Genomic DNA, 26,240 nt, shown 5'->3' with positions numbered 1-26,240 from the left:
CTGGCAACATAACATGAAACAAGACAACACCTGTCCCCTTTGCTTTGCATTTTGGAAAACTGAGCTAAAGGTGCACAGATGTGCAACACTGCTGTGACTCACATGCCACTGGGGGTGTGTGTGTGTGTGTGTGTGTGTGTGTGTGTGTGTGTGTGTGTGTGTGTGTGTGTGTGTGTGTGTGTGTAGGTGGGGTGTGTAGGTGGAGTGGGGGGGGGGGGGGGGTGTGCAGTGGGGAGGGGGGAACTTTGATCGCTCAAGCGTGGCCAGTTTTGAAGTTGCATCACAGGCAGGGACAGGTACCTGCACATTCCATGATGTGAGCGATAACGACAGGGTACACACAGACACACACACACACACACACATATTAGTATAAAAGGGGGTTTCAGAACACTTTGGAATTGTTGTCCCTTTCAGCGGCTTAGGTAGGAGGACAGTGACGTGAGTGAGCACATTTGTGACGTGAGTGAGTAAGTGTGCACATTTCACACGTTGATATGAAGGTCCATCTCACCTCGAATGGGATCCTCTTGTTCTGCCCAGTCTCGCTGAAGGCATGGGCCAGGAGAAAGACATCATCCACACCCACGCCCAGAGCCAGAAATGGCAACACCTAGAACGTAAGGAAAGTAGGGTTACTTTGAGAGCGGGACACGCAACAAGATGCATACCGACGGAAGCTACTTGACTGTCAGGTTATATTAAAAAAAAAAAACAGAGAAAGTACATAAACTACAGATGTAGGTGGCAAGAAGGACAAGAAGGACATATTCTTTTAAGATCAACCTAAGATCAAGCTACACTCGTCATCAAAAACATCACATCCTGTAGAGTCGTCGTTTATCAGAAATAACACAACTGTCCTTTGTGCGTCGGTCGTGTTTTGCGGCAAACTTGCGTACCTGAGTGGTGGCGGCGTTGAAGGAGATCCCGATGAGAGAACACAGGCCCAGCCCTGCTGCCACGGACAGGGTGACGAGCAGGACACCCGCCAGCCCCACGGCACCCTGGGACTTGGCACAGTCCCAGCGCAGCATGGTCAGGCAGGCATAGGCCAACTGAGGTAGTGGAGGAGGGAGAGGTGGGGTGGGGGTGGCACAGCAGGGTAAACCAGGTTAGAGTGGACAGCACGACTTATATAAGGAGGCATTTATTCAAGGAAATATAAAATATTAGTTCCAAGAATGCGGATAATAGTTTTTCAGTGGTTAAGTGTTCAAATCTATTTTAAATCGATTTCTTCAAATCTATTTTTAAATCAGACTGTTGGGGCCGGCTGAAATAAACATAAATAGCCATTGCAAAAATGTCCCGAGTAACACATGAAGACGCCTGTCTATTGACATATCCCAAACAATAAAGACGCGTCTCCTAAACCCCGCTCCCTTGACCCTCCTCTTGCTGCTGGGCATGTAAGAGGAGAATGGGGGATGCCTTACCATTAGCAGGTAGCCGCTGGCGATGCGGATGACACTGACATCGGAGAAGGACTTGAGGATGTCCTCGAGGGTGGTGGTGGTGAAGGTGAGCACTTTCTGGGAGGAGTTGACGGGGACACTCTGCTGCACAGCCTGGAGGTCCGGGGGGGGGGGGGGGGGTGTACAAGAAGGGGAGCCGTTATTGTTTCAGAAATGAATGTTTACTTTGCAGTTGCTGTGGGGTGTATGAGACTGCATGTTTATTTGCCATTATTCAATTGATATTAAAGGGACACTGAGCCCTATTAGCATTTATTGATAATTCCATCCAGAAGGTGGATTCTAGCCACTGTAGAAATCCCTTCTTTCCTTTCAAGATGGTATACAAACATGCATTTCAACAGTGAAGACAAGGAACATAAAAGCTTTTGTGCTGAATGAGTTTGGGATGGAAGGGAGAATTCTAGACCTCAGTCATTTTTTTTTTCCAAATATCTTCTCATTACAGACGGGAAATAAGTCAAAAAATTCTGCTGACCCCTATATCCACAAACAGAGTGGAGGAGCAGAACAAAGACTAAACAAACAGGGAGAGAAAGAATGAGAAAAGAGAGAGATAGAGAATGTGTGTGTGTGTGTGTGTGTGTGTGTGTGTGTGTGTCTGTGTGTGTGTGTGTGTGTGTGTGTGTGTGTGTGTGTCTGTGTGTGTGTGTGTGTGTGTGTGTGTGTGTGTGTGTGTGTGTGTGTGTGTGTGTGTGTGTGTCTGTGTGTGTGTGTGTGTGTGTGTGTGTGTGTGTGTCTTGTCTCCCCAGCTCTCAGCGGTACCCCCCCGTACCAAGCCAAGGTCAGGGCCTCGAAACACGTCGAGCGCAGCGGATGATGTCACACACCAGTCACCAATGGGACGGCAGCTGCGAAAAAGATTCCGCTGTGGCGCGCCTTAATGCTTTCCAGACAGCGGGGGGCCGCCCCGTGTGTTTTTTTTACCCTCCCGGCGCGGCGCGGCGCGGCATCTGAGGCAGGCTCCAGCCACACACTGCACTGCCGCCCGGGATGGGGAGCACACTCACAGAGGAGTGGGGGGCGCTTTATTACAGAGCTGACCTTGTCTGCAGGAAAGGTGTGTGTGTGTGTGTGTGTGTGTGTGTGTGTGTGTGTGTGTGTGTGTGTGTGTGTGTGTGTGTGTGTGTGTGTGAGTGTGTGTGTGAGTGTGTGTGTGTGTGTGTGTGTGTGTATGTGGTGGATGGTGTGTGTGTGTGCTATAGAGAGAGAGAGAGAGAGAGAGAGAGAGAGAGAGAAGGAGAGAGAGTCTTGGTGTGTGTGTGTGTGTGTGCATGTGTGTGTGTGGTGTGTGTGTGCGTGCGTGTGTGTGTATGTATGTGTGTATGTGCGTGTTGGGGTGTAGACACTGGGGTGTCGTCTTGCAAGGCTATGTGTGAAGTGTGGCTAAGCATGGAGGAGGGGCAGACAGAACTGCTAGCAGCTGAATGACTTCACTCATAACTACAGGCAGCGTCTTTCAGCTCGTAACTCCTCAGGGGACTCACAACGTGGAGGAAAGTCTTCATGGTCAACATCTGAGCCCATCAACAATACCTATGTTTACCTATGAATTATTTTCCATACCGTCAGTCTTGACATAACAAAACAGATGTAATCTTCTTCTGGAATTAATATCATTGTTACAGCTAATAGTGATAAATCAACTTAGCACCTATTATATGTTTATAAATTGTTGACTGTTGCTCTGCTTGCTCTGAATCCTAATTCCACTGGCTACAAAAGTGGCATCTACAGTCCCCTAATTTGTGAGCCGTTTTAGAGGCTTCAGTTCCTTTCAGGTCATTCACTGAACACAAGAGGCTCGACAAGACCAAGGCTTTGTGTGACTAGCAATCTAAAGGGCTTTCTCGTTGAAAAACAAGACATTCTGAAACAGGAAGATGTCATTCGGGAATTGTTGTAGGCATAACAAATCACAGGCTGGACGATGGCAAATAAGGACACGTTTCGACGTCATGGTCTTTATCTGGTGTCGGAACATCTGTACAGATGTGCTGTGGGGTGAGGCGCATGGCCTGCTAGTGATCTTTATCCTCGTTCCCTTTTCAAAGCCAGAGCAGCTGGGTCCTCAGGTCACTTCTCCGAAACCGTTGAGTGAAATACAACCCACCCCCTCACACACACACACACATATAGATCGCATGTGTCAAACAAAGTCCAGAAAACAATGTCTTCTTTCCTTTTTCAAGTGGGTGGTGTCATTTTTTTCCACCTGTGGTCAGGAACTAAGCGACCAATCATTGACCTGTGTAGCTCTTTGTTGGATCAACAACCAAATAGTAAATAATAATCTAAATAAATAGCAAAGCAAATTACAGATAGTCAGATAGTGTATATTTCTGCAAAAAATCCCTTGATCACTACTGCTACAATCTGAGTTTGTGTCCTGACTTGGATCAAAACACTACACTATAGTTGAGGATAACTCAGATGAATTGAACCCCACGTTAAGCAACATGTTGAGCACCCACACACCTCAGAGTATCTCCTTTGCCAGGCTTCCAAGATGGCGGCTGCTTTGTCCTTATTCCAGTTCAGGGCCTCGATTCCGTGCCGGTCCTTCCAGTGTTCGTACATCTGCTTAGGGGTCATCAGCTGAAACATGGTCTGCAGGGCTTGGGCACTGAAACAGAGAGACAGCCGCAAAGATGCTTTTTAATGCTCATGGTAAGCTTCTGTAACCTCGAGATTTTAATGTCGCTCTATCCACAAAATTTCGTCCTACAAAAATGATTCTGTATTATGCATGAGCTTCCTTATTATCCATAATGTCTGTTTCCCAGCCCCTATTCAAGACAAAAAGTAATAAACTAGCAACCTTGTTGGTTGCAATGCAATTTCCCATTGCCAATCAACTAAGTTGCTAACAGGTTAGCAACAATGGTTTTGAGAAACGCACCCCTGAATGATATTCTAACCCTGTTGTGTCCTCAGATACTGTATGTGCTACGTCCACACTCTATCTCCCTCATCTTCCACTCATTCATAGATCATAAGCATGATTTAAGGGCCAATTTTGGTGGAAAAAGCAGTTCATCACCAACAACTATTCTTAAGAGGGAAGTCAGACCTGAAAATGGACAACGCTCGGCAGCTGAGAAAACAGCCCCTCTATTTGCCTGAGTGGCCCGGAGGGCCGACTCACATACCCATTGGGCTGCCATACTGCCTCCGCATACTAAAATGAAAAACAGCGTGATGTCTGTCCTGCCAACACCAACACAAACCAACACTCGGCTCTTGGTGAGATATGCGTGTTAGGCAGAACAAAGTCGGTCTTTGACCGCGTTTGCGCACAACTTCAGGTCGCCGCTACGTTGAGCTGCGATGCAACTTATCTACAGCACGAGTTGTTGGCCCCAAATAATATAAGTAGTTGTTTATCTTTTTTTATAAGTTTAATGTAAGCATGTGAAGAGTTTATCGCACACAGAAAGCAGTCTGGCTGTGCGTGTTTTTTTGTTGTTTTCCTCCACACAGGGGCTCCTCTATGTCATTGTCTCCTGCTTGCCCTCATTTGGCATGGTTTGGGGTTGACACGGAACAGCTGGGACCTCTACAATTTCAGTGGAATCTGCTAATGGCCCCAAGATTTACAGCACTTGAGCGCACTCAACCTGCTTGGAGCCACACAACTGGAGTCCCCCCGGAACACGCACGCACACACACACACACACACACACACACACACACACACACACACACACACACACACACACACACACACACACACACACACACACACACACACACACAGTGAAAAACACACACTCCTAGAGACACAGACACACAGAGACACACACACACACATTTAATCCCCTTGCTCTCCCTGTGCCTGTTCCATTTGCGTTCGTTGCCCCTCCGGTCCTCTGCCCTGCCTGGTGTGTTTCGCTGGACGTACCTTAGAAGTTTTCCACTTCCGTTCTTGATGGTCCCTCCGATGATGAGCTCCTCCTGCCAGTGCATGTAGTTCTTGGAGATGCCGTGACACCCACCTGCGAGGATGTGGCCAATGTCGAGGTTGAGGGCCTGGTGGACAATTAAGAGCAGTTTAGCTCAGCGCCGGCCACTTGCTTTTTTCCATTACTAGGTCAAACCAAACACACAATGCGACCTCTGTGTGCTGCTGGGTCCTGTGTGTGTGTGTGTGTGTGTGTGTGTGTGTGTGTGTGTGTGTGTGTGTGTGTGTATGTGTGTAACCAGAGACATTACAAGGGAGTAGACAAATCACAAATCACTAAAATTAATAGGGGGAAATGTAATGCTAAAGATGATGGATCTGTAGCAGGAAGTCCTGTTTCATAACGAGTCGCATAGTCAGTTGGACATGAAAAGGCACAACTGACGTTTATCTCACCTGAACATTTGTTTTATTTCCACCGTTACTTTGCAATAACTGTGCAGCAAAATGTGGCACATATGCAGTAAGTAAACAACCAAAACGTTTTTTTAACTTTATTTTAGCATTTACAAAGTTGATGCTGTTTATGTGAACTGTCAAACATCTGTTTGGCCATTCTAGGTAGTGTTTTAGTCTCTTCCCATTCATTTAGATAGGAGTCTGATTTTGTTTGACTGAAATAGCTACCTGGAGGCTTTGCCAAGCTGGGAGTGGCAAACCCCGCCTATGCCTCCAACTTTGGGGTGACCCACCTGTGAGTCGTTCTTGTTGGGTGCAGAGGGGGGACAGTCGGGGTCTTTGGGATTCAGGCACGGCCGGTCCATGTAGCCCTGGCCCACGCCGGCGTTCTCCAGCAGCTCCACCCAGCTGTCCACATCTATGTTCATGGGCTTCAGCTCAGCCAGGAACTCCATTGGGTTTAAGTTGGTCCACTGAGTTGGTGCTCCTTTCCCGCTGATGGGGATGAGAGGAGGGGAGAGGACAGGGACACGTCAACACTGCAGAAACACACGTAGTGTCCCCTGGTACACTACAGAAAATTATCCATTGATGCCATCCATCCTTGTTTATTCATTACTTGTGGATAAATAGGCAGGACTTAAGGCACAGACCCAGGGTGCACTGGAAATACAGACTGTTCTATCCAAAATATGGATTTGATTGCAGACTTGTTAAATAGATGGCAAGACAGAGATGAAGGAAGATGCACATCAAACAAAATAAACGAACTGGACAAGGTGGGCCTGGACTACACCATCAGTGAGATAGGGTGGAGGTATTAGGGAAAAGGGAAAAGACCACCCCAAAAGCTGTGAGCACATCACAAGTATCACAGCGCACAAAGCAATTCGGCCCACACCACATCACAAGTATCACAGCGCACAAAGCAATTCGGCCCACACTGACACAGTCACACACTTTAAAGACACCTATTCACAAGCCAAGGTGACACAAAGCACACAACAGGACACACAGATAGCTGAGATAGCTGTGAGATAGCTACCCTACCACGCGCATCCTCCCTCAGGTCCACTTGTTTATCCATTACTGGTGGATTGATTTCCAAAAACAAAATACATATCAAATGGATGATTGGTTTGTGATTGTTTATTTATTTACGTAAACACCTTCACATCCCACATCTCTCAATATTATATCTGTCATTTAAAAGACATAAAGATACAGTATTTAATAAACATGTGGTCCTTCATACCTCCATGGAATTATTTGTGCCACCATAAACACAGATTAAACCCTTTCAGTTGTCCATATAACTGAAATGATCTATATATGATCTATATTTTAAACTGCTGAATAATGAATTACTTTGTTGAAAGTACTTTGTTTCTTATGAGAGTAACTTTTGAGCCTTTAACTTTCTGTTTGTATAACTTTTAATGCGGCGTGATGGCGCCTCATCTGCAACATGTTTTTTTTAAAATACTTACAGTCCCTATTAGCCAAACTATTCTCCCTCTCCTCCCAAATCACCTCTAAATCTTGCCTACTCTCTCTCCCCCACTCCCTCCCTCTATTCTCTCGCCTCTCTCTCTTCTCTCACGCTCTATCTCCTCTCTCTCTCTCTCTCTCTCTCTCTCTTCTCCTCCTGTGTTTGTCACACCATGCGAGGCTTCTCTGGCCCCCTCTCCGAGCTCCACAGCACTTTGTGTGTGTTTAACCAGGCTTGAGACATTATTCCAGTGCTTCCAACTAGAACACTGTTAAAGTCCCTATTTGCCATCAGGGGGAGGAAAGAGAGAGAACAGAAAGAGAGAGAGAGAGAGAGAGAGAGAGGGAGAGAGAGAGAGAGAGAGAGAGGGAGAGAGAGAGAGAGAGAGAGAGGGAGAGAGAGAGACGGATACAGAGAGAGATCCTCTGCTCTGCATCTCAGAGCAGATTGGCAATAATGTTGAAGAAACTCAGTAAAACTCGAGAGAAGAGTTTACAAAGGTCAATGGCTAGCTCAAAATACAAAGAATGCTGGGATGCGTCCAATACGATACCTTCAAAAACAGCAGGACAAAGATGAGCAATCAACCAAACAGAAGCACAAGTGGCTTTTTAAGCTGTAATGTTTTATGTGTGAACGTGAGCAGCTGACAGATTCATAATGCACCCGCGGTGCGTCGCATCTAGACAGTGGTAAGGGTGAAACTACAAACTGCCCGTTTGGCAATGACTTGCTAAAAAACAGAGCTGGTGGGGTGTGTGTGTGTGTGGGGATTTCTTGGGTGGCCCTCCGATGAATTTATAAGTCAGCCATTTTCATGCATGCCTGCGGCTCAGCCCTCATAAAAGAGGCCTTGATTACGGAGCTCGCTCTCTTACACAGGAGGGATTTTTTTCTTTCTTTCCCCTTTTTCTTTACAATCCATCCTGAGGTGACTTATCACTGGTTCTTTGTGCTGTGTGTGTGTGTGTGTGTGTGTGTGTGTGTGTGTGTGTGTGTGTGTGTGTGTGTGTGTGTGTGTGACAACAAAGAGATTAAGGCAAACCAGTTGGAAAAGGATAATGAGACGTGACTTACGGGAGATATACATAGCCCAGCTGTAGCTTCGCACCTTCCCAAAAGCAGTCCAATGGCGTGATGATGAGGCAGGGGTGAAGATTTTCGAATATCTGAGAATGACACATGCATGGACGTGCATTACTTTCTGATGTTTGATAAATAGCAAATGCCAAAGCCACTGGTTCAGTTAGTGGGAAATGTGTGACAATCACACACACACACACACACAGACACACACACACAGACACACACACACACGCACACACACACACACACACACACACACACACACACACACACACACACACACACACACACACACACAAAAAAATGGTTTGTACCAGTTTTCAGAAGCTTTTAACGGTTAAGATTAGGGGTAGAAAAAGATCTTGCAACAAAGAGCTGCTTATAAATAAGTTGGTGGGGGGTGGGCGTATCCTATGTACACAGATGTTTCAGAATCACTCAGAGGATGTTGTCAATTACTCACCCGAGCAAACAGATTGTTTTCGGGCACAATTTCTGCTGATTTGTAACACAAATGTTCTAAATTCCATTGCCTGAAACAAAGAATAAGGTATAATGAGGGTTTGAATGGATTTCCGTGATTACCATTTCACCTGTACAAACATTCAGGCCCCTGGCAACATAATTCAACTCTTCAAATTCAGTTTTTTCTGGGTGTGAAAAGAATGTCTTGAGGCGCTAGAACTGGCTTCTGCTAATCCCTGCCATTACATTAAATTATTTCATAATGATAACAATTTAATAACTTAATGCTACTCATTCAGGTCTACCTCAATCGACATGTCTGTCTTCTCTAATGTGAAAACCCTGTGTTTTGTGGCTCAAACAGCGCTCATTGCTAGTCTCAACGATCCAGTGTGTCACTATAGCATGGGTCAAAAGCTCCATCTTCCATATCTTCCAGTTATTTTGTAAAGTGTTCTTGAAAATTACGAATTACTTTCAATTACGAAGCTATTCTGCCATTACGAATCTCTGCTGCTCGCACAAGTATTTTCTGCAAGTACACAAGTACTTTTGAGACGATTCGGGCACTTCCTGTTGAATAGCCAATGGCGATGCTCAGGTTTGGCTAGCCAATCAAGAATCTATATTCACTAACCAATCAGTGTACTTGCAGAAAATTGTGCGAGCAGCAGAGATTCGTAATGGCAGAATAGCTTCGTAATTGAAAAACAGCAACTGTGGAAGGTTTAGTACCTGAGGAATATATTTGTAAGTGAAGGAAATAATGAGTAATACTTAAAATCGTTCGTGTTATTTTTTTGTTAAATCACAAATCATTTTTACAGTTACAAATCCTGATACACACACACAATACTGTACATATGAGACGCTTCTCATCCCTAAGGTGGTGCAAAAGTCTGTGTCTGCAGAAAAGATTTTTAACTGTAGGAAAACTTTTTGTGCGTAGATTATTGATTTGTAATTGTAGAATATTTTTGTAATGGTAAAATATTTGTAACTGTAGGATGATTTGTAGCTGTAAAACCGATCCGTACCCGTAGAATAGATTTGTAAGTGTAGGGCATATTTGTAATTTTGACAATTACTTGTACGGATCATTTTTACAGTTACAAATCATTTCTACAGTTTCAAAACGTGATACACACATACAAAACATTTGAGTCTAATATTCTTGTATAGAAAAAGGCCCATCATTTCTGTGAGTGTAACAGCATTGTCATATTTGTTGACCTCAGCAGAGGAGGTGTGCGAGTCTGTCCCTTACCTGTTGTACATGTAGACCTGCACCTGGCTGGCCTTGAGGGCGGAGTCGTGGTGCTGTCTCAGTGCCTCCAGAGTCAGGACGTTGGCGCCTTGCTCGCGCGGCGTCTGGATCATGAGCTGCGGGTTGAACATGGCCTCCTCCCCGATCTTCTGCCGTGTGTACTTTAGCTCCTCGTTCACCCTGCCCCCATCTGCGGACGAGGTCGACAGAGGTGAGCGACCACACAGGCAATATTCCTGACCGACACACAAGCCAAGGAACTTTCCAAGCCCCACCACAGTGTCATTAAACCGTTGTGATATGATTAAACAAATGACATTTTGAACAATTACATACTAGTCATTTACAAGGCAAAGTGGAAATTTGACCAATTACACACAGCAAATCCACATACATACACTTCAGACCCCTTCCAAAAACACCTATTCAACTTAACCAACCCCACATTTGAATGGATACAGATTCTCTAGGTCAACAGAAAAATCAAAGACCACTGAACTGTAAAGGTTGCAAAAATATTATGATACCTTTTGTTAAAAATGTCACATATTTAAATCTTATGTTGCCAGCCAGTGGAACTGAAGACATTTGCATTTGTTTGTGACTGAATTTGAGGGCTGAATTCATTAAAGTCGTCAGCATCACCAGATACATGGAGAAACAGAATTGTAAGTAAACAGATTGTCAAATGTGTAGCTCTGATAAAGGTAACAGTTACACTGATAAAGACAACTGTAACTGATAAAGGTAACTGTAAACTCCCTCCCTCTAGTCAATCTGAAACAGAAGTAAGCTCATATGATATGCTTAGGATCTGAGTTATATGCTCCTCTGGCACACTTTATGACTAGTGTTAGTCATGTTGCGCTATAGAAATAGGAATTACTAAGTGTAAGATAAACATAACTGAGAACAAATAATTGGACTCCTTGATCTAGGATTGAGCTTGAGCATTCTTCACAGAACCTGACCGAACTTATTGACATCTTTAAAAATCAATGATACTGTTGATAACAGTTTGATGATAACTGTGGCAAAAATGAAGCAAAAATGCCAATGGAGGATCAGTAGACTTCAGACTTGCAGACTTCAACTGGGACTAATACAGCTCTCTTTTTTGTTTGTTGTCTTATAAAATGTTATCCAATTAAAGCTTGGACACTCATAGAAACACTAGCTTGGAAAATGAAACGTTTTGGAAATCAACATACAAAATAATCTCTCTACACTGACTGACACTGTGCATTGCTAAGACGCTGGATGCCACAGTTAGGCAGTTGGTCCTAGTCACTGCTTATTAGGAACAGCAGTAGAGTCTGTAAGTGCAAATGGCTTGCAAAGACATTTGGGCTGAGGAAGATTTATGTCTGTGGGGTAGATTTGTTGTTCTTCTTCCACAGTAAATGTCTCAATATTATTCACATTTAATGTTGCATTGCATAAAACCCGACACAAACTACAAACTGCATTAAAACAGATATGAAAGAGTAAATTAATTTGGACTGCAGCTTTGCCTTATTTTATGAGTTTTCTACACATTAGGTCATTTTTGGGAGGATGAAACATTGCAGGCCACATGGTAAAGCCACAGGTCTACACGAGAGCACTTGCTCTCCACAATCACAGCGCCATGACACACTGCTCAACATAAAACAAATAATTATAAAAAGCTTAAACAAATAACTACAAAAATCATCTATTCGAAATTCATTTTCAAATGCCAGGAAGCCAGGAACACTATGTCAAATTGCATCCTATCTTCATTTGTCAGTGTTTTCACATAGCTGTTTATTTTCTGAGGACTGTTATCTGTTGTAGGCATACAAGCATACAGTCTACATGATAAGCATTGTAAGCCACATACAAGCATACAGTCTACAGTACATGATAAGCATAGTAAGCCACATACAAGCATACAGTCTACATGATAAGCATAGTAAGCCACATACAAGCATACAGTCTACATGATAAGCATAGTAAGCCACATACAAGCATACAATCTACATGATAAACATAGTAAGCCACATGCAGAACAGCACAGAGTGACATGAGAAGGAAGTTGGCATTAAAATAATCCCTTTTAAACTAACATTCAGCACGCTCATGGATAAAGGGAGTTTGCGAGATGTGGACTCCAAATAGGTCTAATTGTATGCTGTTGCAAGTGATACTGAGAACCCTGATAAGGGCAAGGCCATCTGTGGCCACATGCTGTAAGTTACTCCCACGGCATTTCCTGGAAGCATGGCTGCCTGGCAAGACAGTGTGTAGAGACTAAGCCAGTCAGACTGCATTACCAAAATGACAAATCTCTGGCAATGCCCTCACCTGGGTCTCCCACCACAGGCACAAACCAGACGAACGCATGGCGAGATGTATACTGCTGCAGCGCTGCGGGGAGGAACCCTGGCTTTACACTGCTGGTTTAGGCATCATTGGAAACGTGATGCCTTTGGCGAGGGCCTGACCGGCGGCTGGCCGCGCTCACGTTAGCCGATCTATGCTGCACTCTACCTGAACCTAACCTGACCTTCAGGCTAACTATGGAGAACAGCTTGGCTGCTGAGACTCTGCTGCTTGATGTCTGCAAGACCCCCCCGACTCCCCATTGGCTAAGTGTATCAGATGCATAGCAGGCCGAACAGCAGGTGAGACTTGGGAGTGAGGAAGTAAAGCGGATTCAGGTGGTGGGCCGCGAACCCCACTATCGTCCTTGGGGGACCCCATGTTTCACAGGAATGTCGATTCCGTGCAGCTGTTTGCTATTACTGAGAAAAGGGGGGAGAGCACGAACTGCCTTGAGTCTACACAGTAAAGTCACACTCACACACATCCCCTGTGGTGAATGTTATTGACGTGTGCCTGGAGCGGACTGACTGAGGCTGAAATACAGCTTACTAATTGACAGTGCGATGGCATAGCAGCACTGGCTTTAAAAATCAGCATCCACCCTTCACACAAAAAGACAAATATTTGGCAATCTAATAAATATTCTGTGATGGACCTGTGCCTCCTGTAATCATCAAGTTGCTGTTTGAGCATTACTCTCAAGATTGTGTCTCTGTGACAAGACAGACAACATACAAAGAGTCTCCACAGCCAATAATACCATTGTGACAGCCCTAGACAATCAATGTCTAAAAAGTTCATAAGCTCCAACACAGCATTTACATTCTGCCTGCAATATTTCACCCAATACACTGTGTCCACTATGTCCACCCTAGACTATAGGATGGACAGTGAGCCACCTGCATAATAAGCCTTGCTAATACCACAGCCATGACGCACCGAAGCGAGACAATCATCACACATTCCATTGCTATGTACAGTTGGTTAACGTAAACAAGACTAAATCACATCTGTCAGTCTTTTTTCTCCTTGCCCATTTCCACCACTCGAATCACCCAACACCACCACGACAACATGTGTCAGCTAAGCTCTGTAGAAAATCCACAGCGAATCCTGTCTAGGGCTCTTCGGGGACCATGGCTGCTCTGTAAACACAGCTGGACAGTCCGATGCCAGCCGCCTCCACACTGATGCTGACCGCATCTTTGCAGCGTTGTTCAGAGGCGCAGCGTTCACAAAGCTGGACTTCAAACAGGCACACAAAGAGTCCCTTATTGATGAGGGAGTGTGTAGACTGGAAACAGGCCATGGGAATTCTGTTTGTGCGTTCTTTTGTTTTTGTGCTGCACTTGCGGTTTGCAAGGTCAACAGAAGTAAGGGCAGGTGCTTCAGAAACCTGCTAGCAGTAGCTCATGGTAAGTCCGGACAGGATCAATCCTAGTAATGATATATGATATATTAATGACACAAAATTCACCTGTCTGTGCCACTGTGTCTTGACATCCTGAGCATCTTATTTTAAAAAAGAAATATGGTAAGTGAAGTGCCAAGTGAAACATTATTCAAGTAAGGTCTTTGTTTTCTCCACTGTCATGTTCATGATATAAGGTCTTTGATGTTCTTTGATTTCACCAGTGCTTTCAACACCATCCAACCCTTCCTACCGAGACACAAGCTGGTGCAGATGAGTGGATGGGGGGACTCACACCTGGAGTCCTGGATAACCAGACTAACTCAGTTTGTCAGGCTGAGGGAAAGCTCCTCCGAGACTGTGCCTTTCTCCTGTCCTGTTCACCATGTCTGACTTGACTTCCGTTACAGCTCTGCGACATGCCACATGCAAAAATACTCTGACAGCCCTGCAATCGTGAGGTGTGTTAGGGAAGGACAGGAGGGGGAGCACAGGAGTAATGGAGGACTAGGTGAAGTGCTGACGGTCTAACCATCAGCAGATGAACACCTCCAAGACAAAACAGATGGTGGTAGACTTCTGGAGGTCCAAGCCCCCTGTGCTACCTGTCTCCATTGAGAGAGTCGATGTGGAAATAGTCAAGTACCTGTGGTTTCATTTGGACATTAAACTGGACTGGTCAGCGAACACAAACACGCTTTAAAACGCATTTTACGGCATTGCCTCAGCATTACCTCAGCCTCAACTCTCCTTCAGTTTATATTGTCAGTTCCCTGTAGATTCCTGGTGGATAGACATTCTTTTTCTGCGTGTACGAATTGTGCACAACCCTGAGATGCAAAAACCTGACCTGAATTAAGCTGAACACTCAAAAGCACTACTAAAAGAGACACTTAGAGCCACTATGGGGACTGCTACCCCATCTGTTTGCCTGTAAAATCTGCTTCTGCTGTTTATCTTGGTTGTTGTGTGCAGTATATTTCTCAATCTCTTCCAGAAGTGGAATAATGTAAATACAGCTTCCTTTTCAACGCAGGAACAAAGGAACAGTCTACAAACAAAGAAATAAAAAACAGGTATACAGAATGTGCCTTGAAGACATTTTCCAAAACAGTGGTGTTAAAGTGCTCATCATCATGCACTTGAGTGGCTCACAAAACAAATAAACAGATTCAAAAAATGCAATAACAAGCACTGACTCAGGATGGGTAACCACTACTTCTCAAACATCAGGCAGCAGTCTGGCATTAGATCCAGCTCTGCAACTCAACACACACTGATGTTGGAGTGGAGTTAGAAAATTGGTGTAGTGCAATAACACATTGTAGGCATATTTCTCAAAAGAGTGATTCTGAACATAATGGCTGAATATAGGTAGAGCTCGCAGTACTCAGTAGATATACATATTTTTTAATTATCCATCGAAGTTAAAAATCACAATTGTTTGGGGCACAGTTGTATACAAACAGCATATCCGATAAGTGTTTATACTTGCAATTGCAAACCCTCATCGTAAGCTTGCTGCATTAAGCACATAGGTGAATTATAAAACCACATTTGTTTGCATTGCTTACATAATCTCACAAACTGTAGTCACACCACATAAGGAGAGAAGGGTTTGTGGGGTGGGGTGCGCTGCGCTGAACATCTCCAGTATTTTTCCAAAAGCTGGCAGAGAGGGAGTGGCACAAGGATGGGGTGTATATGTCAGCCTCCACAGAAGCCTCATGAGGGGCCTTGCATTTGTTGCATAACATTAACCCCTGCCCCCCTCCCTTTTTTATTCAGACACACACACACACACACACACACACACACACACACAGGAGAGAGGATTCTCAGTGAGCTGACATTGGGCCCCCTTTTTTAAAGACCACAATCCTCATTCTCACCATTCAGAGGGGCCCGGTGCCTTTTGATAGGCTTTCCTCTCAAGGCTGCAGAAGGGCTCAATACAAAAGGCACAGAGCCTCAGACGATAGGCCCCCACGTTACACTAGGCCGCAACCCACCCATGCACCCACCCACCCGCCTCCTTCCCAACCACACAGCCATGGCTCCCGGGGGCCGTGCCTCCCCAGGCCAATCCTGCCGTCCCTCTGGGGTGGAGGACTTGTGGTCTGGGGGGTTAATTCTGTGGCACTGCTCTTGGTTGGTGGCAGTGGTGGTGGTGGTGGTGGAGATCCCGGGCGGCCGGGTGGAGAAGGGGAGGGTTGTGGTACAGGGGAGGGTTCCAGTGCGTGGGTGGAGGGTGGAGAGGAGAGAGAGAGGAGAGAGAGAGAGAAAGAGAGAGAGAGAGAAAGACAGAGAGAGAGAGCCCGTCATGTTCTGCACAGGGGAGTCATCTGCAAGGACTGAGCAGTTGGAGTGTGCTTTTTTTCCAGGGGGGGGGGGGGGGGGACTGTGTTACGGACGGGATTAGCTGGATTACATACAAACTCAGCGAGACCCCCTGTGGTGGCCAGCGAGGTCCCCAGAGCGAGGTCAGAATGGCACAGACCCTTGTTCTTCCACACGACCCCCCAACGACGATGCCAACTACCACACATGGCTGAACCTGTCCCTCGCCAGCGTCCACCTTCCCCCTCGACTTCCCCCTTCGACTTCCCCCTCGTGTCTCCACTTGTTCTCCCCTCCCTGGCCAGGCTGCCTTGGATGCGCTGCCAGCCCTGCGATGATGTTTCCTTTCTCAAGCAAAGAGCGACACTTAAGGTCTTCACACTTCTGCCAGTCAATCTTCTCCTCCTTCTCCTCTCGTCAGTTCACTTCCACTGATCAGGGCCAAAACACTCCAATGCTCTTCGTCCCACGCTCTCGTTTCCAGTCAAATCACATACTCATGACATCATACATAATTAGCAATACGAGTATCACAGGGGGTTCTGCTGGCAGCACAAGAGTCCAACCTGCACTTTGGAACTAAACACACACACACACACACACACACACACACACAGAGAGAGAGAGAGAGAGAGAGAGAGAGAGAGAGAGACGGTGACCCTGTCTGCTCCAGAAAGGCACACATCTGAAATGCCTCCAGCTCTCAGGACTCCACGAGAAGATAAGGAGAGATCTGAATTTGACAGGGGGCTCCACAAAGTGAGAGAGGGGTTGGAGGGGGGTGTAGTAAGGAGAGAGAGGTAGAGAAAGAGAGAGAGAGAGAGAGAGAGAGAGAGAGAGAGGGAGAGGGAGTGAAAGAGAGAGGCTCTGACCCGCAGCTGTAGCACAATGCCCCCATGCAGCCCTGCTGACCCCTGACACAAATTTTACACCACAGCTGCCATTTACTCCCCTCTCCATTACCATATGTATGGGCCGCTCGCCTCTAATTATGCTAATCACCTGTCCAGAGCCGCGCACGGAAAAATGGGTGTATTTAGCAGTCCACTGCCTACAAATGCAGCTTACCGCAATCCAGAGATGTACATTCAGAGCCAAGTGAATGGCCAGATTTTTCCACATTGCTGGTTTCATTCAAGGCTCCTTTCCCCATTAAAAATAACTATTCAAATGAACTGTGTGTGTGTCTGTGTATGCGTGTGTGTGTGTGTGTGTGTGTGTGTGTGTGTGTGTGTGTGTGTGTGTGTGTGTGTGTGTGTGTGTGTATGTGTGTGTGTGTGTGTGTGTGTCTGTGTGTATGTGTGTATGTGTGTGTTTGTGAGTGAGAAGAAAAAAAGAGAGAGAGAGATGGAGTGTGTGTGTGTGTGTGTGTGTGTGTGTGTGTGAGGGTCTATGTGTGTGTGAGAGATAAAGAGAAAAAAAGTATGTGTGTGCACTCATGTCCAGCAAAGTAAGATATCAGTCGTTGTGGACGTTTGCACTTCTTCACGTTTATGGCAAGTATCACATACAAAATGGTTTTCTACACCTAAGTGCATAACCATGATAAAAAAATGACTACACCTAAGTGCATAACCATGATAAAAAAAGTTTTGAGTGGATGACCAACATTTTCATATCATTGTTGATAAGGCTGTAAGCATAATATACTTTGAGGGGAACATGTCCCCCCCATATTCAACAACGCTCAAAATAACCTCCTAATATAGAGTCACAACAGTATCACTCACTGTTGTCCAAAATAATCATTTGTAATCACAAACTGGAACATGGTATTCTAAATGGTTAAATAACCAAGAGAAAAAAGTGTAGAGGTGAGATGATCTCAGTTAAGTGAAGAAACCTGGGGGGTATTCCAAGTACGTGGTTTAGTGACAAACCTGGGAAAGTTAACTCAGAGTGAGTGTTAAACCTCCTGTATGACTTCATTCTCCTAACAAAACAATGCCATAGGGCTCTTGTTGTAAAAGTTTACCACTTACTCTGAGTTAACTTACCCAGGTTTGTCACTAAACCACGTACTTGGAATACCCCCCTGATTACAGAGAATTGCAGAAACGGTAATATTATAATAACGGTAAAAAACAATAATATTATTGCTTGAAATGGTAATATTAACAGTACTTTTATGCTGGGGGGGGTATGATGATGCCAGCTGGGCAGGGATGGTGGATGGCATGGGGTCAGGAAAGGAGTTTACATGATGGGGGCAGCCGTGGCCTACTGGTTAGCGCTTCGGACTTGTAACCGGAGGGTTGCCGGTTCGAACCCCGACCAGTAGACACAGCTGAAGTGCAAGGCACCTAACCCCTCACTGCTCCCCGAGCACCGCTGTTGATGCAGGCAGCTCACTGTGCCGGGATTAGTGTGTGCTTCACCTCACTGTGTGATCACTGTGTGCTGTGTGTGTTTCACTAATTCACGGATTGGGATAAATGCAGAGACCAAATTTCCCTCACGGGATCAAAAGAGTATATATACTTATACTTATACTTATATGATCACATGACCACATGGCAATATAGCCAAACAAAGGCATACTCAGAAAGCAGACCAGACATGCGAATGTTGCACACCCATGTTGAATATTTTCTGAACTTTTCACATTTGCTATTTTCCTATAACATTGCCACTGACTGACTTCTATACTATACACCTAATTTGGCATATGACAATAAAGGGACATTTCCCTCAACCACCTTAATTAGTGACAATTGATTTGATCACAGCAGATATCTGGGGATGTGAAATGTGATGATTGTTATAACACGTGTCATCAAAGAGGGCTCCATGGACCTCTTGCTGTGAGACGATTTAAATGCAGTCGAGAGAGGTCGGTTGTCTCACAAGTGGCCTAACTTCTTCTTCTGCATATAGGATCTTAGATTATAGTTTACCTATTATAAGGATTTTAAAACACTGAACAACATGTATATGTTCACATAATATACACATAACTACATTTGGATTAGATTAGTAAGTGAACCATTAACAAAACATAAAACTATGTTCCATGCCGAAAGTGTATGTTTGTTTGTATGTTTGTGTTGTATGTATATCTTTTTTGCAACTAATGTGTGTGTCACAAAAACAGACACCACATGCAGAGCTAGCTCAAGTCATAAACTAGAAAAATGTTGTGTAAATAAAAACTTTTATTACTTGACCATTTTTTTCCACCAAAGTGGACCACATTATAGAAGTTGCTGTTGGCTGCAGCATTTTTCATCCTGCATCTTAATTTCTCTCTCCTCCATCAGTCTTAAAGCATTCACTGCCAGCACTGCCCAATCCAAAAGAAACTGGCGCTCGAACCAAAACACAAATAACACAACGGCCACTATGCTCCTCTGGTCGGTCGGTCGGCCTCCCTCCCCCTCTTGCGCGCTCTCATTTGCCTCCCGCCCTCAGCCAGGGGAGGGGAGAGAGAGGGGGAGCGCAGGAGGGAGGGGACGAGGGGGAGGAGGGAGGAAGGGGAGGGCCGGACCACCCAGCTCTGATGGCAAGGCCCACTGTTTACATTGCTGTGCCTCACTCTGTAATACATCTGGCATCCCAGGGTTGGACTCCCAAGTGTGGATGGGAAGGGGGTTGTGTGTGTGTGTGTGTGTGCGTGTGTGCGTGTGTGTGTGTGTGTGTGTGTGTGGTGGGTGTGGGGAGAGTATGGCTAGGGGGGAGGGGAAAAAAGGGGTTTGTGCAAAGAGACCTTTTCGGAGGAAAAAAACGAGGGGAGAGGAGGAGGAGGGGGGGGGGGAGTGGGAGGCCAGGGGCGGGCGCAGGGGTAGGTGAGCGAGTGAATCTCTCACAGACGTTTTTTGTGCGTGTGCTCTGGTTTTCAAATAACACCGGCAGCCGAAGGTATGCAAAACATAAACACAGGAGACTTGGAGACTTATCAGAACGCCAGTAGTGAAAGGGAAATGCTCCATTTGTTCTGTTCCGCAGAAGAGGCGTCAGGCTATCAACAAGTTTCCACAACTTATAACTCACTCTTTTTACTCCGTAAAAGACTACAAAAGTTTCCCTGTTTTTACCACAACAGCGAGTACATACACGAGTCTTGGTTCTGACATGGAAAATATGAACACACAAAAAAAAAACGCTTGAAGACATAACATACCCACAACCACTGCAAAACACGCTTCACCATACTACAATAACACACAACTGAACACACAACTAAGAAACTATAGCATGCCAGACTCCTCAAACCTTGACACTCTGGGAAGATGCCTGCCTCTCGAGAGATTCACATTTTCCAATCATCTGTGCTGAAGCTTTCCCATACACATCAAAACAGGGATAATTCAATCAAATCCCACAATCCCCACCACAGAATGAGGAGCCCACATTCTTAACCACTCTTCTCCACATTAAAGAGTTGCTTTAAACATGTTGCGCTGATTAAAGTCTTCCTAACATTTCTGACAGACTGAGCCCACCATCCATCAAACTAGTATCATTCAAAATGTCATAAATATAACAATTAGCACATCTTTAATTGTTTTGAATCAACAAGAAAGCATTCTATATGTCATGAAACTGGCATACGACAGCTCAAAACTTCTACATGTATTTATCTCTGACTTTAACTTATATGTAATGTGAGCTATTGCCAGACCTGATCAGAATGCCTATGTGATCATCAATGATACTGATCAAAGTAAGCATGTCAAAAACTCCAGGTGGCATTTATGTAAAAACAAACAAGTAATGAAAAATTAAAAAAATACCCTTATAGGCGCAAACTTCTGATGAAATAACACTGCCCTCTGCTGGTTAGATTAAGGGATTTCTTATCTAGTTGTATCAATAAAAACAACATAACATCCAATCTAACCTTGCCCTTCTCTTGCTTCTCCTCAGTCTCCACCAGAAGGCCACAAGGCTGCAACTTCTCACTCGACACAGAGGTCATGCCATGGGTATCATATGAGATTTTAAATAGTGGAGCTTAGGCGTGATGACCTGCAGTCCTAGGGGACAGTGGCCTGGGGCCCCAAGCCCCCCCACTGACCTTCCTCCACCTTCTCTGAATAGGGGATGGGACAGTGAACTCTGATATTTCATGATTTCTGAGTGTGTGTGTGTGTGTGTGTGGGGGGGGGGGGGGGGGGGTCCCACTCCAGACCAGCTGAGGGGAAAGGCCTACAGGAAGGCAAATGTTTACGCGAAACCATTTTAATTAAATTCAGACGGTGCGTGCTGAAGGACAAAAAAAAAGTTCAACTTAACTCATGTAAGACAACACTGAATTTAACCCGTGTACCCAGACAGAGAGAGACAGAGCAGAATTGTCTCCTGCTAGAAGCCATTGGATGTCAAATGGGTGACCAGAGGAACCACACCACATATCTGTGAAATGATATCTCTGTGGTAGTTCTCTGAATGCCTGCTGATTTGGACTGTATTCAAGCTGTGCATTTCAAACAAATACCACAGAGTATAGGGTACAATAAATCTATATCAGTAAATCTGAAAGGGGTAAAAAATCCCATAATGATGATGCCCAAACTGCCCTTTCACACAGTCTCTCCCATCACTTCAATCAAACCAGAGTTCAGTCAGCACAGGTCTTTCTGACCATTCAGGCATTGCAAATGGTATCAGAACAATGTTCCTGTTATCGCTAGTCCCTTCCATTAGATGAAAGGTTGCAGCTTGCCATATGCAGCAAAAATCACCACCTGCTGTAGTCCAATGACAGTATTATCACAACCGCCATGACTGCCTTGCTACAGGTAGTGTGGTTATCATCTAGGAGGCATTTCCAACGTTTACTGAGAGGATGATTAAATTATTTCCATTCAGTTTTCCCACCATTCACGTCCAGGCATTCATAACAGCAATATGAAGATTACTGTAGCCTAATCCTTTTAAATTGAGGAGGAATGCCATGCAACAGGGACCCCGGACACATACACCCTTCTGAGCCTGATGTGTGTTTCCGAGAAGTTCAAGCAAAGCTGTCCTTGAATGAGCCAGAGCACAGACCTTTACCAAATATCTTTTGTGATGTGTCTAATGAAGGGAGATATATTTCATCTGATGTTTCCAAGCAAATCTCTATACATTAAATACTTGGTTAGATAACACCACTTCTCGCATAGGATATGTAATAACATATAGTTGAACAAGGACTTTGATCACATCTTAAATAAATCATATGTTACTCCTTAGTCATGTCTACACCGTAGGCGTTCTCAATGTTAACTGCTGGAATGTGGATCACAGGCGAAAACCCAGGTCGCCCCTCCCCCTCTAAAAAACCTAAAACTATTCCGATTCAAACATTTATAAAACAAGTGTCTTTGGAATACCTTTAAGTTGATTTACTGTTAAAATATGACCGGTTAAATGCTTCGCGTTCTGCATTTTGTGCTCTTCCCCTTTAAACCCCAAGACATCTTTTTGGAAAGTTGAAAGCTGTCCAAAACAGGACCACACACAGCCTCTGAGCAACGCGGATCAAATTCAACTGCTGGAGGCAAATACACACTCGCACACACTCACAAAATGGCGGCTTTGACAAAATTTCAGCCCTCAAACTTTCTTTTGATTTGCTAATTACAGTCACACAAATGTTTGGTTTAAGTATACGAGCTGTTTGGTGCACATACGAATTAAATGTCAAGTTTCTGTTCAGCAAACAATAGATAAAATAAACTGTTTTCACGTTTCATCTGGACTTTTGCCAGAAGTCTTTACAATAAACAATTCCACAGGCTGGCACGGAAGACCCCCCACCCAACCCTGTAAATACTTAGGCTAAATGAAATAAACAGCGTACAAAATAACAGAAAGTGATTCTTACCTTCTACCCAGAGTTTCTCCACGTCGGTTTCTAGATTAGCTGCCTTCAAGCCAACAGCGAAAGCTCCAAATATTAAGAGGCCGACAACTAAAAACTTTCCACAGTTCTGTTGTATATAACACCCCAGTTTAAACAAAAGTCTTTGAAACTTTGCTCTCAGCCATAGCGGTGCTTTTCTTCCAGTCGCCCTCCCCTGCGATGAAACAAGAAATTCCGAACATTAGAATACTGTATGAAACGGATCCGCTGTTACATTGCATTATTCTGTTTTAATGAGGCATTTGTCTGCTCATTGTTATAAATGTGTTATTACACAGACACTTGGGGACATTTCTGTTATAAAGTTGAATGCCACTAAATATTAGATAGGCTACAGTGTTTTGGTTACCCTGACCAATCCTCTTTAAAGTCTTTCACTGTTGGACAGACATATTGCACCTATTTTTGAGAAACATCTGACTGACTATAATTAGCGATATTAGTGTGATGAGTAAACCATGGGGATGCTCATGCTGACACATATTTCCCTTCATTGCATAAAGTGAACAACTGAATCGCTTGAGTGGATCTGGACACTTTGTCTACAACTTATGAGGATGAATCAATGTATCGTTTTCAGCATTCGGAATGTTTACCAAGTACGCTTACATTGTTGCCAGCAATAACAAAGTACTTTGTCTGCTACAAACTAAGTTATTAACTCAGAACGCCGATGTAGCAAGTCATATCAACCATGGTGCACGTGGGTTACACGGCTACACCACCTCCCAGATGCATTGCCATAGCGTCAGGGGACGCTGAATGATGAGAATTGGGAACTGGAGCAGCCATCACGAAGGGAGTTACGACAATATTTGTGAACGGAAGAGGGCAGACACATGGATTTTTGCTTCAGCTGTGAGGAAAGAAAACTTGCCCACTCCCGATTCAAATTACTATCACACATTTCTGAGAAGTTTTAAAGTTTTGGAGTTTTCTATGTCTACCACGAGGGAATCTAGTCTAACTTGCAAGTACCCTCGGCTACAATAGACTGTTCCTCACTGACAATACATAAAATCACATGCCTCTTGCACCCATCATTCCTTGGATGTCACAAATGTCCATAAACTCTCTTCGCATAAGAGGCTACAACTAAACAAATAGCTTAGGTTTATTGCGAGGAATGTTTCCAAACAGTCACGAATGAAAATTAAGACTGAGAAACGAGCTATATGGCTTAAGTATGCCACATGCAAACTTCACTCTCTCGACACCCCATGCGTCCCTCTGTAGCTATCCCGTTACCTAGCGACTTGATAAAGGTTGGTCAATTTACTGTCTATCTACAACCTAAGCTGCACATGAACAGGTATAGAGAAATGCACCTGGGATATTTGCTCCAACGCAAAAGCTGCATCACAGTAACTCGGTCGTTGCAAATATTCCAAATCCAATGTAGTTGTATGGTAGATCCCCCTATTTCTCCGTGTTAACCTCGGCCGATCGGGGTCCCTGTTTTCCTGCTCAGAGGAGACATTAACAGCCGAGGCCATGTTGCAGAACCTGCGCTTTGCTGTTTGTTAACCACGTTATTATATTGTCCCGCAAGCGTTTTTGGATATCCAAAGGAAACAAAGTTTCTCTCTTGGTGATCTCAGATCCACAAAGTACTTCATACTCCTGTTTGGGACGGCGAGTCAGAGTCTGCGCCTTCCATTCCAACATTTCGCGATCCGGAGGTCTCCAACTATTCCCACGTTCACAGTTTTTCTAAAAGCTGCTGATATCAAAACACAAAGCGGAGATGGTGCTTTCCATAAATACAATGGCTATGTCGATGGCTCGGTGGTTGTAGCATTCTGAGCGCTCTTCCTCAGGCCGCGGGACACGGCGATCTCTGGGATTCAATAGATGAGAAAAAAGAACACTCTCCATTCGGGGACGGAGGAGGAGGGGTAAGGTAAAAAAGAATCGAAAGCCCGCCTCCAGGGCTGTCAGATGGCCGGACTTTCTTGGATCTGATTGGTTCCAGAAGGGCAAAAATTACTCAGCAAACACGACTATTATTAGCTGCTTAGCAACAGCTCACCAAAGTAGAGAGACCACCCAAGTGGAGAACTCTCGTGTGTTCATCTCAAACTTCAGGGGAGCCTTAAAGCTACCTCGGCCCTATCCGCCTTAGCTAGGAAGTCGGCACAGTTGAGGTTCTCCGAATGGTTTTGGGGCGTCGTTTTTGTTGTTGAACAGAGTGAAACATCTGAAAACAAAATGCCTCGTGGTCTAGAGAGCCCTTTTCATTGCAGCTGTTTGGCGTTTATCTTTAAATATAATAGTGGCCACTGGCCTCAAGTTACAACGAGCCCAGAGGAGGTCCGAAATCCCACTCCCAAGTCACACAACATGGACGAGAACGTAAATGAAGAACGACATTCCTTTTGGAGAAAACTAGGCAAGAAACTTAACTAACCAACTTTTGTAATTGCAACTAAGATAGACCATAGGCTCTATTATACATCATTGAAACGTCGACTATTAACCTAATATAACAACAGTTGGACTGGTGAAATAGTAAATTATTACTAGACATAACAGTAATAGCTGTTGTTCTTTACTGTAAGGATTATGTTAACATTAGGCTACTGTTGTTGCTGTTTTCTGACTACAACTATGTTCCTGATATGATACCATATTATTTTTCCGACCATTCATCAGTTCAGGGATTCACCAATTCAGAGGACTGGAATTTTTTTTTTATTATTATTATTTTCTTGTCAGGGAAACTCTAAAGTGAGCACAGGTAGGCATAGTGGTTTTTCTGCCACTCTGTGGCAATAGGAAGTGGGCCTCTGCCATATCGGACTTTCCATTGGTTGTCAAGTGGTCAAGTGGATACTATCAGCTCAGTTCAGGGGCCCATTGGAGGGATAAATCCACACATCTCATATAAAAAAAATATCAGGCCTAAATATTTTCATGGTGTCTCCAAAGATGTTGCCCTTGAAGTAAAGATGCAACAGATGTTGCAGAGGTCATGTGGTATATCCTGTTGTGGATTTGCACTGCAGTAAGTGCAGTGTTTTAATGTTTCATTATCTCTCACTTTGTTCACTTTGACAGCTGCACAGAGCTCAAGATCAAGCATAGTTCAAGTCTGTCTTTCTAACCAGTCCATAACAGTTTACACAATGACGTG

The 26,240-nt window shown here is 44.6% G+C and overlaps 1 protein-coding gene across 2 annotated transcripts in view; it reads right to left on the bottom strand.

Moving 5' to 3' along the window:
- The window catches only part of ptch1 (patched 1), a 53,543-nt gene extending 28,579 nt beyond the window's left edge, over nucleotides 1–24,964 (bottom strand). For both annotated transcript variants that reach the window (XM_042070335.1, XM_042070336.1), the window contains exons 1-11: nucleotides 24,433–24,964; nucleotides 23,066–23,258; nucleotides 10,152–10,341; nucleotides 8,883–8,952; nucleotides 8,411–8,502; nucleotides 6,135–6,336; nucleotides 5,383–5,510; nucleotides 3,957–4,104; nucleotides 1,440–1,571; nucleotides 903–1,058; nucleotides 515–613 (exon numbers count right to left, since the gene is read on the bottom strand). In XM_042070335.1, the coding sequence (XP_041926269.1) occupies nucleotides 515–613; nucleotides 903–1,058; nucleotides 1,440–1,571; nucleotides 3,957–4,104; nucleotides 5,383–5,510; nucleotides 6,135–6,336; nucleotides 8,411–8,502; nucleotides 8,883–8,952; nucleotides 10,152–10,341; nucleotides 23,066–23,258; nucleotides 24,433–24,600 (1,578 nt within the window). In that variant the 5' untranslated portion in view covers nucleotides 24,601–24,964. The remainder of the gene's footprint in view (nucleotides 1–514; nucleotides 614–902; nucleotides 1,059–1,439; nucleotides 1,572–3,956; nucleotides 4,105–5,382; nucleotides 5,511–6,134; nucleotides 6,337–8,410; nucleotides 8,503–8,882; nucleotides 8,953–10,151; nucleotides 10,342–23,065; nucleotides 23,259–24,432) is intronic.
- Nucleotides 24,965–26,240: the final 1,276 nt, after the last annotated feature.

The sequence above is a fragment of the Alosa sapidissima genome, chromosome 18 (genome assembly GCF_018492685.1).
Source record: "Alosa sapidissima isolate fAloSap1 chromosome 18, fAloSap1.pri, whole genome shotgun sequence".
NCBI lineage: Eukaryota > Metazoa > Chordata > Actinopteri > Clupeiformes > Clupeidae > Alosa > Alosa sapidissima.
This window is presented reverse-complemented; position numbering and strand designations above follow the sequence as displayed.